At 39.7% G+C, this 13,782-nt stretch overlaps 1 protein-coding gene across 1 annotated transcript; it reads left to right on the forward strand.

The window, feature by feature from the left end:
- Positions 1-11,612: 11,612 nt before the first annotated feature.
- Positions 11,613-12,388, forward strand: LOC130589952 (uncharacterized). The gene is made up of 2 exons (XM_057391611.1): positions 11,613-11,765; positions 12,107-12,388. Exons 1-2 carry the CDS (start codon positions 11,613-11,615, stop codon positions 12,386-12,388), a joined length of 435 nt encoding a protein of 144 aa, XP_057247594.1.
- The last annotated feature ends 1,394 nt before the right edge of the window (positions 12,389-13,782 follow it).

The raw sequence follows: 13,782 nt of genomic DNA on the forward strand, positions 1-13,782 counted from the left end.
TTACATTTGACAAATATGAGATCGCACAGGGCCTCTATATAGTTCGAGACGGGCCTGCTCGAGAGTAAGGAAGAAGAGTACGGGAATTCCTATCTTCAAAATGCCTTTAGTGGGGATTGAATCCCCAACCTTGAGGTTGAAATAGTGCTCTCCTTACCACTAGACCAAGTACTACATGGTATACACGGGGTGTATGTGGACAACACATACACTAGGTGTATATGTTACTAATAGTAAAATTTAAACCTTGTGTATGTATTACTACTAAAATGAATATTATTACTAAAAATATTGCAAACTTATAATGCTACGACATATAATTTTTCTTTTAATGATTTGTTCTTTGTCTTTGTTCAAAAAATCTATTTTATGAAATTTTCTTTGTTTAGATTTAAATGAATCTTTTGTTTAAAACGAAAAAAAGAATTAATTTTTTTCTTCAAATTATTCATATGTTAGCTTAGCATTATTCATCTTCACTATTTTTCTACTATTGATTTCTACTAAATTTTTCTGTCGATTTCAATTATTTAATTTGTTTGTAGAAAAATAATGTTGTATTTTCATCCATCCCATATAATAAGATTCAATTCGAAATACAGTATTTCAATCGTCTATGTATTATGTAAATTCAAATATCATTGAGCAACAAAACAGGTTCAAATGATTGTAAGTTTGTAATTTTTTTAATAACTTATGTTTTTTTTGTAATAACACATACAAAAAGTATATATTTTACTAGTAACACATACATCCAGTATATGTGTGACCTACATACATCAAATATATGTTTATCATCTCTCATGTTATTATTGTCCCACTTCACTTACTATGAATCCACAATCACCATAATTTCACTAATACACACCTTTAATTAATAGTGGCAGTTTCCTTTCCAAATCCTCCAAAGTTTATCGGGGTATAGAGGATGTTGAATTCCAACCATAACCTAAAATAGTTTTATAATATTATTTTGTTCTAAATACCTTCTTATATTACCTTTTTGAAATAATTACTCCACCTCTTTTGAAATAATTAATCTACCTCTTTTGAAATTTTCTCTAATTTAACTACCTTTTATGTTTCTAATTAATGGTTTTGCTATCTCTTAACTGAATCCGGTCGAAATTTTGTGAAGTATGACCCAAATCCCTCAACTTATAAGCATGACGGTGACGAGGTTAAAACACTTCCGCAATTTCCGTTATGCATCTAATCAGGATCGTCTCATAAAATTAGGGGTCCTGTGCTAAAATACATTATAAAAATTAAATTTTTTGGTGAATAAAAGAGACGGAAAAGTTATAAATGGGACGGCTTTTTGGAGAATAGGAGAAGTAAGAAAAAAACACCAAATATAAATTAATCTCTTTATATATTTGTAATTAGATTTAGTTTTTTTTTAGGTGGGCAACTAATAGAATTGAGCCCTTATATTATATTTCGGGGTCCTGTGCAGTTGCTCATCCCGCACATGGCCTTAGACGCCTCAGCATTTGTTTAAATTGCTCACTCATATTCATCCTCTCTTACAATCCATTATGAATATCAATTTGGTTTCCCATTTGAATTTGGCCAAAATTCAATATTCAAAATTAATTTCAATTTTGAATATTTAGTCCTAGTCCAATCGAATTTCATAAACTTTTTTTTAGCCGAATATGCCTAAAATACCTAATTTTTTTAAAAAAATTACAAACAATTCTTACAAGCCCAAAACATTAGCGTACAAGCCTTAATAAACTTTTTACTTCAAATTTCTTATAGAACATAATCAAAAGGACTCAATCTCGAACAAAAAAGTAAGATGATCAGCTTGATAGGTGTGAGTTGTGAGGCTGTGAGCTCGACTATATTTTATAGCCATGAAGGTATCAGGAATGTAATTGATACGCATAAAATATTCACGTACTTTTTGACCTTTTAGAGTTTTGACGCATACATTACACCAGAAGAGATTTTTATCCAAAATTAAATTACTTAGGTCTACAAAGGGAGGTAGAGAAAGATAAAGATAGAGATACAGAGGATCAAGGGATGCATGAGTGGGGAATCAGGTTAATGCTCTACGCATAAATAATATCCAACAAACTTCCCTTAACCAAAAAAATATTCAACAGCTTCTACTTACAAAAGGGGGAGGATCTAGGGGTGGCCTATCCGGGCCTCGGCCTACCCCATAATCCAAAATAATTATAAGTAACTTATTTAGGATAGTAATGCAAATAGGTATGGTGGAGCATGTGATTTTCAAAGAAATTAATCAATAAGTTCGGCTCACCTTATATAGAAATCCTAAATCCGCTTACAATGCCATGGGTTTAAGAATGTGGGGTTTAGCCTTTAGGTGAAGTAGAACGAGAGGTTTTTTTTCCTGACCATGCAAATTTAATAAGGTCATTTTGGAAGGAGAGGATCAAGCTCATTTTTACAACACCAGCAAGAAGTTAGACTATTAAGTCAAAATCGAGTTTGGATTGTCCCTATATTTTGTGGAGTCCTTACTATGATCACTAGTATCTCAGGATCTCTTGTTTAGTTAACTAAAATCTAGCCATATATATTATTTTATATTCAAATGTTTAAGCCTGTTTTTACTAGCTTATTTTTAGTTTAGTTCAGTTTAATTCAGTTAAGTTCAGCTCTCGACAATACTTTTACTCTCACACATCATCACTATTCATTTCAATTTAGTTCAGTTCAATTTAGTTCAGTTGTTTTATGTCGAAAAGAACATGCCTTTATTCACATGCTTTTGAGGAAGAGGTTTTTTTTTCCCTCCCATAATTGAGTTTAGATTGTGCTATCTGATTTTTTTTGAACAAAGAGTTGGCACGGCATAGCTAAGGACTAATATTAAGGAAATAAGGGATCAAATGTAGAAACACATTGTTTTTCTTGGCTTTAGAATAGGAAGTTATTGCAAAAATCTTATTCTAATAAAGAGCATGGTTATTGCACAAGGGATATGAATTAAAAGGGCGTTCAATTACTACGGTTCATAAGTCATGCAACTATACATTACTAGTATTATTGGTGTTCATGGGTGGTTAACCGTCCCGAAACAACATTTCAGTTCGGTAATCGTAAGTTTCGGTTCAGTCTTTTTGCAAACTGTAACCGTTAATATTTAGGGTGCGTTCTATTCAACTTATTGGCCCTGAACTTATTGGACTTTATCTGAACTGAACTTATTGAACCTGAACTGAACTTATTGGAACTTATTAAACCTTATTGGACCTGATTTAACTTATTGGACCTGATTGAACCTGATTGGAACTTATTGGACCTTATTGGAACTTATTGACCTTATTGAAACTTATTAGACCTTATTGGCCTTGATTGAAACTTATTAGACCTTATTGGATCTGATTGAAACTTATTAGACCTTATTGGACCTGATTGAAACTTATTTGACCTTATTAGACAAAAAAAAATTGACTATTAGTAATATAAATATTACCCCTAACGTAAATACTACCCCTCAAAATTTATTATGAAGTAATAATTAATAAAATTCATCCTTTTAAAAAAAATAATTATTATTAATTATCTCTTATGATAATTAATTTAACAAAAAAATTTTACTATTTATATATTTAACATGTTATCTATAGTTATTTAAAGACGAATTGCAAAATATTATAATTATAATAATTATTATTATTGTTAACCTTAATTATTTGACCATTATTATAATATTATTTAATAGCAATATGAATAATCAAATAATAGACAATAATACAAGTATAACACTATACATTGTGGTACTTTAATAAAAAATTCTAATAATAACATAATCAGCTAATAGTAATATGAATAATAAAATAATAGACATAATACAAATAAATAATAAAATAATAGACATAATACAAATAAATAATAAAATAATAGACACTAATACAAGTATAATACTATATAATCATTGTGGTACTTTAATTAAAATTTTAATAATAACATAATCAGCTAATAGTAATATGAAATTATGAATAACAAAATAATGGACATAAAACAAAAATTTATTAAACATTGACTATTTGGGCCTTATTGGACCTTATTAGACATGATTGGAACTTATTGGACCTTATTAGACCTGATTGGAACTCATTGGACCTTATTAGACCTGATTGGAACTTATTGCACCTGATTGGAACTTATTGCACCTCATTGGAACTTATTGGACCTTATTAGACCTTATTGGAACTTATTGCCCTTATTAGACCTTATTGCAACTTATCTGAACTTATTGGACCTGAAACTTAATTTTTTAAGTTGAACAGAACGCACCCTTAGACCGGTTACCATTTAAGCGGTTAATATCGTTTTTCGGTACGGTTTTTCGGTTAACTATTAACCGTTATTTAATTTATACTATTATGTTTTACTTAATATACTATATATTTGCAATTTTTCTGTGCATATATTTCGGTTATTCGTTCACTCAAAAAAATAAATATATTTCGGTTAAAGAATTTTTATTAGTTAACCGTCCCGTAACAAAAAATTTTAAATAATTTTTTTTTGCATATATTTCGGTATTTCGGCTAACCATTTACTCAAAAATCATACCGTTTTACCGTTAATTTTATCAGTTCGATAACCGTACCGTTTAATTTGTTTATCGTTACATTAACCACTCATTTAGACCGATTTTTCGATATATCGATACAATTATTTAGTTTCGATTTTTTATGAACATTCCTAACTAATTACAACCTATATATTTTTTTGACAGGACAAGTTTATGAGTTATGTGTTCATAATTTGACTTCTCTTCCTCTTTATCTTAGTTTCTCGGCATCTTCCTACGAGTTTGTCTAGGCAACCAACCGTTTGAGTCTCTTAGGGGACTCAAACGGGGGCAATTTGGTCATTTTAAGCCTTGGAAATTTCACGCGCGTGTTGTTTGGTACCAATGCTAGGTTAGATTGGTACCATTGTCCGAAAATTTTGATACCAAAGTAAGGTTGCTTGGTACCAATCCTGATAACAATGTGATACCAATACCTGGTTATAATGGTACCATTGTGTAACTTTTTGAGTGTTTGAGTCTTTTTTAGACTCAAATAGTTGGTTACCAAGACTTTCTCATCTTCCTACCTGGTTAGTCTCGAAAACAACAATATCTTCCCACTACCCAGTACCCACTAGTGCAAATTTGTGCATTTACGGCCATTTGGTTATTCGTACTAGATGGTGGTAATGGTAATGATTTTTAGTGCAAATTTGTGAAAGCATTCCCATGTTAATATCCATGGTAATGCTAGTTTAACCCAAAACACCTATTTCCTTCCTAAAATATCATTACCATCCATTACCACTTAGGAAGGTGGTATTGGATGGTAATGGAAATTTATGAAGGAAAACTCATGTTTTGACATCAAGTTTCATTACCATGAATATTAGCATTAGTACGTCTTCACAAATTTACACTTAAAAACATTACCATTACCACAATTTAGTACCACTAACCAAACATGTCGTTAATAGTTCATGATTGTTCAATCAAGTTTAAGCTGATACTGGCATATTGCCATATTTAGTAATAGCTTAGTTTTGTGTTGAATTGTTGCGCTATACACAGAAAATGAAAAGCTTATAAAAAGCAAGGGATTAAATAAACATAGTCGGTTCCCACAAAGTGAAAATATAGGATCATCATTCATCACTAAGCTCAAATGGGAACATAATTTACAAGGAGCAGTCATATAATAACTAATGCAACAAAATTAATTTTTTTTTTTTGGCAGCAACTTTAAATTTTTTGATTACTTGCAAATTACACAATACATGTATATAATACAAAGCTGAAGTGGAAATTCGAAGCTTGGTGTAGGTGATGGAATATGAGCAACAAAATGGAGTTGATGGTACTACAACCTAAGGGGCGGATTTGGGGCGGATTTGAGATTTTGAATTTGGTGGGGCGCTTTAATATTATCTGCATTGCGCTTGTTCAATTTTAACCTATTGTAAATTAAAATTTGTTTGACGTTAGAAGTAAAAAGAACCCGTTTTTTTTGGTGAGGCATGTGCCACCCAGACCCTTAATAAGTCCGCCCCTGTCTAGACGATTTCAGCAGGATCATCTGGCTGCGACGGGGTAGGGATAACAGGCACACCGCATGAAAGAAACGCAGTGACTGCTGCTTTAGCTCGTATAAGAAGACCGTGAAGAATATGAAGAGAGACGGAAGGCCAGAGTCCAAGGAATGGAATCCAAGGGATAATGTAGAAGAAAAAATGGGTCGGACAGAGGATTGAAAAAATGAATACAATGGCGATTAAAGGCGACCATCCGTTTCGATAATCAACTCTTATTACGATGAAAAAGAGTCCATTATCATCTTCAGTTAGACATATTTTGATGGACATGAATAGGTATAATATGGAGATTATGGAGATGAGAATGAAATCTTTGAGAAAATTATGTGGTGATGTAATAATGATATATGAGAAAAAGAGTGAGAAATAAGGTCTCAGAAATCTGTTGACTAAGATTGATAGTATCCACCTTAATTCATAGTAGTATAAGGTTTGCAGGGTGTGATCAAGCTGATTCCATTCAGGTTCAGGTTGAGGTGGTTGATTTGTGATGTTGAAGATGATAATTGTATGGGTGTAACCCAAATTTGCTAGCGGACATTGCATATCGGCCGAGAGCAAATTAAGGTGACGTGGGCTCACAAAAGGGGGGACCACTCCAAATTCATCATCTTTTGTCTTCATGCTGAGACCGCCGTCACGGCCATGGAAAACGACAAAGTAAAGGGAATCTTCCCTCTGACAAGATCAATCACAACAGTACAAGTGTCACAAGATCACACGCCCTGTCAGGTGAATAGTACGCCTATAAATAGCCATCCAGTACTATTCCCGCAGGTACATTCTCTCATACTAAAAATAGCCCATATCTCTCTCTAAGCACTCTCTCTCTAGAATCCTCTTGAGTAATTAGCTGACTTGAGCGTCGGAGGGGGTTTCCTCGAAACACCCCCGAGGGTAGCTCACGTTTGTTATTGTTGCAGATCCCTCACGGACATCCATTTACTGTCGGACAACTCTCAAAGAGTCCGGCACCGTTTTCGATACCGAAACAACTGGCGCTAGAAGGAGGGGGACCTCACCCTTTCTAAGGTATCAGTCATGGAAGACACAAACAACGCTACCCATGGTCAGCCTGAGTTTGAGCAAGGCCAGAATTCCTCGCAGCCAGTCATCACCGGTGCGTTGGGAAACCCGCAATTCCATTACCGGACACCAGGGAACGAGGATCAAACCCCAAACCCAACGTACCATTCAACTTGGCACAGCTAAGTCAATTCTCTCCTGAGCAATTGCAAACGGTCGCATCATTTATCCAGATGCTGACAGGTAATCCTCAACAAAATGCTCCTCCCCAACCCTCTGGCGGTACACGTAAGCGACCACCGGCTCTGGCTGGTAGGAACGCGGACGGGACCCCGCTCCGAAAAATGCAGTCCTTGGGAAAGAGGGACGGGAAATGGAGAAGAAAATAGACCGATCTGATTATGAGGAGGAAATTCTGGAAACTGAGGAGGTATACTATTCTGAAGAGGAAACGCAGGGTCACTCCCGCCGTGAGTACAGACCGTCGGTGCTAGTAACTATTCGGCTGGGGGTCACCTCTTGATCAAGCCTAAGCTTTCCCCCTTCACTCTGGAAATATTGAATCATCCTATGACGCGAATCAAGATGCCGTCCTCTAAGTATGATGGCACATCAGACCCGACGATCACGTCGCGGCTTACGAAGGACACATGTTCCTCTACACTCAAGTCGATGCCATATGGTGTAAAGTCTTTCCCTCAACCTTGACTGGGATAGCTCAGACATGGTTCAAAAGTCTCAAGCCAGGTAGCGTCTCTAGCTTTTCTTTGCTGTCATCCATGTTCAGTACACACTTTGTAAGCAATAGGCGTCGTGAACGCACCACTGGGGAATTGCTGTCAGTCAAACAAGGAGAAAATGAGAGTCTGAGAGACTACATTGGCCTTTAACTTGAGGCAGTTTCCATACCTCGACTGCAGCAAGACGTGGCCGTCTTAGCCTTAATGACTGGGCTCAAGGAGGGATCACCTTCCGGAATTATCTGGGCCGGAAATCATACACAACCCTGGGTCCCGTCCTTGGCAAGGCCAATGACTATATAAGAGGGGAAGAATTTGATAAAGCTGTAGGCAACAGAGAGTCCGGAAAGAAAGATGATAAGAAGAAGGATAAGGCCCGCGAAGAGATCGGGGCCGTGAGAAAGAAAGCAGGAGTCGAATATGGTCAAGAGGGGAAATGACCGTGAAGGGGAGAATGAAAGGTATGACCGCGATCGCAGGGATCGTGAAAAGAATGGCCGGGAAGGAGGTGAACGCAAGGAGAGGTTCGATGCATATACCCAACTCACCACTTCTAGAAGCCAAATTTTTCTGATGAATAAGGATAGCGATAAATGGCAGCGTCCGAAACCGATGTTCCATAAGAATCGTGATAAAAGCAAATGGTGTGATTTCCATGGGGATCACGGCCATATAACTGAGGACTGCCGGCACTTAAAAGATAACCTGGAGGATTTGATAAGAAGAGGGTATTTCAGTCAGTACAAGGCCCAGAAAAAGGGGTGATCTTGTAAAGCCCGTGACTCGAAATGTTCAATCCGGATCAGCGAGATCCAGTTATCAGTGGGGGACCTATCCATGGAGGAAGTGTTAACGGCGCAAAGGCAGTTTGAAGGAGTTCCGACATCAAGTCAATTTCAACGCCAGCTTGCCCTGGAAGAATCCGCCGGCAATGCCGGCCATGTCGTTTACCCTGGAGGATGCGAAGCATGTGGTGTATCCTCATGATGATCCGCTGGTAGTAACACTAAAAGTCTCAAACTGTCTGGTACATAGAATTTTGGTGGATGGAGGAAGCTCCGCGAATATTCTGTACTTATCAACATTCGAAAAGCTCATGTTGGCCGAGAGTACTTGAAGCGGTCCGATATCCGTCATTGGATTCACAGGGGCATCAGTGGTGCCAGAAGGGTTAATCTCACTCCCAGTACGTATTGGGGAGGATGAGTCAGCCAGAGACATCATGACTGAGTTTCTGGTAGTGGATGTTCCGGGAGCATACAATGCAATCATTGGACGTCCATTCATTCATGACATCCAAGGTGTCGTCTCAACTTACCACCTGACCATGTTGTATGTTTCTAATGACGGATCCACATCAAGATTGAAGGGCAATCAGGAGATGGCAAATCATGCTACTTGACAACACTAAGAGCAACCAGCCAGAAGGTTCCCGGTAGAAAATCCGGAGCCACCCTCAAGAAAACAAAGAGGGCCATGAGAAGAACTCAGGCGGAGAAGAATGACAGTAATGAAGAAGAGGAAGTACTCATTGTCCGGAAGAGTAAGGAGGGCCGCTAGAAGAGTTGGAGTCCCGGCCGAGGATGAGCCGAGGCCACAGCCTGATGGAGAGAACTAAACAAGAAGTTTTGGCAGATGATCCTGCTCGGTCGGTCGCGGTCGGGATGGACATGGACCCGAGGTCCGGGTAAACCTGGTAACTCTCCTGAGGAAAATGCTGACATATTTGCTTTCTCAGCAGACGAGATGCCGGGAATAGACCCGGCCGTGATGGTCATCGATTAAACGTCGACAGCACAGTCCGACCGGTAAAGCAAAAGAAGAGAGCCTTCTCAGCCGAAAAGAATAAGGCCATAAAGAGGAAGTAGAAAAGCTGTAGCGGCTGATTTTATCGAGCCTTGTGACTACCCTGAATGGCTGGCAAATGTAGTCATGGTGAAGAAGGCCAACGGCCAGTGGCGTATGTGCGTGGATTTCACAAACTTGAATAGGGCATGCCCTAAGGACTGCTATCCTCTGCCAAGAATAGATCAGCTAGTGGATTCTACTAGCGGACATGCACTACTGAGTTTCATGGACGCCTTCTCAGGGTATCATCAAATAAGCTTGTTGAAGGAGGACCGCAAGAAAACGGCATTCATCACAGATGGAGGTGTTTACAATTATAAGGCAATGCCTTTCGGCCTGAGAAACGCTGGGGCAACCTACCAGAAGTTAGTGGACAAGGTGTTTGCGGCTCAGAAAGGGCGTAATATAGAAGTGTACGTGGACGACTCTATTGTCAAAAGTAAAACGGACCGAGAGCATCTGACGGACCTGGAAGAAACATTCAAAACATTGAGAAAATACAGCATGAAATTGAACCCAAAGAAGTGCGTCTTTGGCGTAAGAGCAGGAAAATTTCTTGGATTTATGGTGAGCAAAAGAGGCATTGATGCGAACCCGGACAAGGTTCAGGCAATTTTGAGCCTTCCGGAGCCCAGAGGGTCAAGGACATCCAGAGATTAACGGGCAGGATGGCCGCTTTGACGAGATTCATATCGAAGTCGGCTGATAAGGCCCTTCCGTTTTTCGCGTTGCTAAGGGGGAATAAAAAGTTCGAATGGGGAGAAGAGCAGAGCAAAGCTTTCTCGGCCGTCAAGGAGCACCTTGCAAAGCTGCCAACAATAACAAGGCCAGAGGCAGGAGACACATTGCAGTTATACGTCTCGGCCTCCCCCAAAACGGTAGCGGCAGTGCTGATAACAGAAAGGGAAAAACAGCAGCATCCAATATACTTCGTCAGCCATATCCTTAACGGCCCAGAGAGCCGGTATCAGCAGATAGAGAAAATGGCATTGGCGGTCATTGTAGCGGCTCGGAAGTTAAGGCCCTATTTTGACTGTCATCCAATTCAGGTGTTAACAGATCAGCCGTTGGAAAAAGCTCTGCAAAAGATGGACACCTCTGGGCGCTTATTGAAATGGGCCATTGAATTGTCGGAGTATGATATTCAGTATAAGCCGCGAACGGCCATAAAAGCACAAGCACTGGCGGATTTATGACGGAGGCTTACGAAGAGGCAGAGATAAAAGAAAAAGAATCATGGCTGCTGGAGGTGGACGGATCTTCGGCTGCGAGCGGAGCTGGGGCCGGTATTGTGATAACCAGCCCAGAGGGAAACACCTTCGAGTACGCCATCAAATTCACTTTCCCAGCCTCAAATAATGAGTCAGAATATGAAGCAGCCATTGCTGGCTTGAGAATGTGCATTGCAGCAGGAGCTAAAAGCGTCCTCTTAAAAACAGATTCACAGTTGGTTAGCAGTCAGCTTAAAGGAGAATTTGAGGTCCGAGAGCCCAACATGGTTAAGTATGTGGAAAAAGCCAAGGAAATAATAGCACAGCTTGAGCAGTTCGAAGTAGAAGCGATTCCAAGGGCTGAGAACATGAAGGCGGACTCCCTATCTAAGCTAGCTAGCTCAGACTCATTCCAGGTGGAAGGGATGGTCACGGTTGACATCCTCAAGGAAAAAAGCATTGCGCAGAAAGTGGCCATGATATACAGCATTGACCAGCAAGGGGAATGGTTTACGAGCTAGTGAGGTACAAGCAAACAGGAATGCTCCCGGCAGATCCCACAGCCGCCAAAAAATTGCAGAAGCAAGCAAGTTGGTACGTGATATATCAGAATGAGTTGTACAAAAAATCATTTAGCCTGCCACTGTTAAAATGCGCAACATCTGCTGAGGCCGTGAAGATAATGGAAGAAATTCACGAGGGTGTCTGTGGGAACCACATTGGAGGTAAAGCACTGGCTTTAAAGGCACTCAGGGCTGGATTCTACTGGCCCAGCATGTTGTCCGATGCGCAAGGCTATGTGAAAAGATGTGATAAGTGCCAGAAGTTTGCACCGGTGATAAATAGGCCCGCCAATGACTTACAGCCCATTCTGTGTCCGATACCATTCGCTCAGTGGGGAATGGATATTCTGGGACCGTTCACAACCGCGACGGGAGGAAGGCGTTTTTTGATTGTGGGCATTGATTACTTCACAAAGTGGATCGAAGCGGAGCCGACAGCGAAGATAAAGGCCAACCAAGTAAAAAAGTTCATCTGGCAGAACATTATGACTAGGTTTGGCATCCCGGCCGCGATCGTATTCGACCACGGAGTCCAATTTGACTGTAGGCCCATTCAGTCTTTTTCTCGGACTTCCGCGTGAAGTTTGCATATTCCGCAGTGTGCCATCCTCAGAGTAACGGTCAGGCAGAGGCCGCCAACAAGCAAATTCTGAACGCCTTAAAAAAGAAGCTCGATGAGTTTAAGGGAAAATGGGCCGAGATGGTACCGGCTGTTCTATGGGCAAATAGGACAACTGAGAAAGAAGCGACGGGGGAAAGCCCTTTCAAGCTAACATTTGGGGCAGAAGCAGTGTTGCCAGTAGAAGTAGGCTTGCCCACCTATCGGATAAAACATCAGGCCCTGGAAAGGAATGATCAGGCACTGAAGAGGATTTGGATTTCTTGCCTGAGATAAGGTTAAAAGCGGAATTGAGATCAGCAATGTACAAGGACCGAATCCGTAAAGCCTACAACAAGAAGGTCTTGGAGAGACCGTTAGCTGAAGGCGAGCTAGTTCTGCGAAGGACAGCCGCCACGGAAAAGCTCACACAGAGGGTAAGCTAACTGCCAATTGGGAAGGCCCATATATCATAGCTCGAAAGATAGGTCCGGGATCCTTCATTCTCAAAGGAATGGATGGGAAAGAGCTGAAGAACTGCTGGAATGCTGACGTCCTTAAGAAATATTATGTATAATTCAAAAGAAATGTAATGGGCCAGGACCTTTGATGGCATTATACATAAATAAAACTCCGTTAGCGTTCCGACATTCTGTTTATGTTTGCTCATCATTATCCATATTTTCGCTAAGTAAAATGATTGTTACAAATGTTAACAGCCATATAACAGGCTAAGTAATCATATAGCCACATAATAGGCTAGATAGGTTAATAGCCATATGACAGGCTAAGTACATAACAGCCATATGACAGGCTAAGTAAACATTAGCGGCCATATGACAGGCAAAATAAACGCTAAATGGCCATATAACAGGCAATATAAACATTAGCGGCCATATAACAGGCAAAATAAACGCTAAATGGCCATATAACAGGAACATAAACATTACGGCCATATAACAGGCAAAATAAACGCTAAATGGCCATATAACAGGCAACATAAACATTAGCGGCCATATAACAGGCAAAATAGACGCTAAATGGCCATATTACAGGCAACATAAGTATTGGCGGCCAAATAACAGGCAGAATAAGCGCTAATGGCCATATAACGGGCAACATAAACATTAGCGACCAAATGACAGGCCAAACAATTATTGCAAAACAGAAAAGTTAAATAGAAATATGGCTAACATAGAGCAACGGGCACAAAAGCTTCGGATTAAATAAGAGAATAATGTGTATCAAAGGAAAATCATAAATTACTGGCTTGGCGGCCAACTACAAACAAAATTGTCAGCCACTCAAAACAAGGCATTTATGGATCCAGTAACAAAAGTCAAAAATTAGTTTACATGCCATTCAAAGGCTGACAATCTAAACTATTACAAACTATTGGACGCTATTGAGGAGGTTGAAGATGACCGCCAAAGTCTTCATGAAGGAGGCGCATCATCTTCAGCAGTAGGCAAAATGTTGGCAATAACCTCCTCGGAGCAGATATAGGGCTCGTCCGCTAAGGGGCCTGTGAACACCCTCGCCAAAGGCGATTTCCATCTGCTCCCAATCAAAGCTTGGATGGGAGTGGCAGACACACCTCTTAGCGGCCACCCAGCCCCCGTCATATCGCTCGCCGAGAAGGCCAATGAACTCCTCAGACCTCTTGAAGTCCGCCACAGCAACTTGATGAG

The sequence above is a fragment of the Beta vulgaris genome, chromosome 8 (assembly GCF_026745355.1).
Source record: "Beta vulgaris subsp. vulgaris cultivar EL10 chromosome 8, EL10.2, whole genome shotgun sequence".
In the NCBI taxonomy this organism is placed as follows: domain Eukaryota; kingdom Viridiplantae; phylum Streptophyta; class Magnoliopsida; order Caryophyllales; family Amaranthaceae; genus Beta; species Beta vulgaris.

What these genes read in the sequence shown, in the direction of transcription:
- LOC130589952 (XM_057391611.1), top strand. Translation starts at nt 11,613, where the DNA reads ATGGAAGAAATTCACGAGGGTGTCTGTGGGAACCACATTGGAGGTAAA. An exon ending in AGTGCCAGAAGTTTGCACCG is followed by an intron (nt 11,766 to 12,106) that starts GTGATAAATAGG and finishes TGCCATCCTCAG; the next exon opens with AGTAACGGTCAGGCAGAGGC.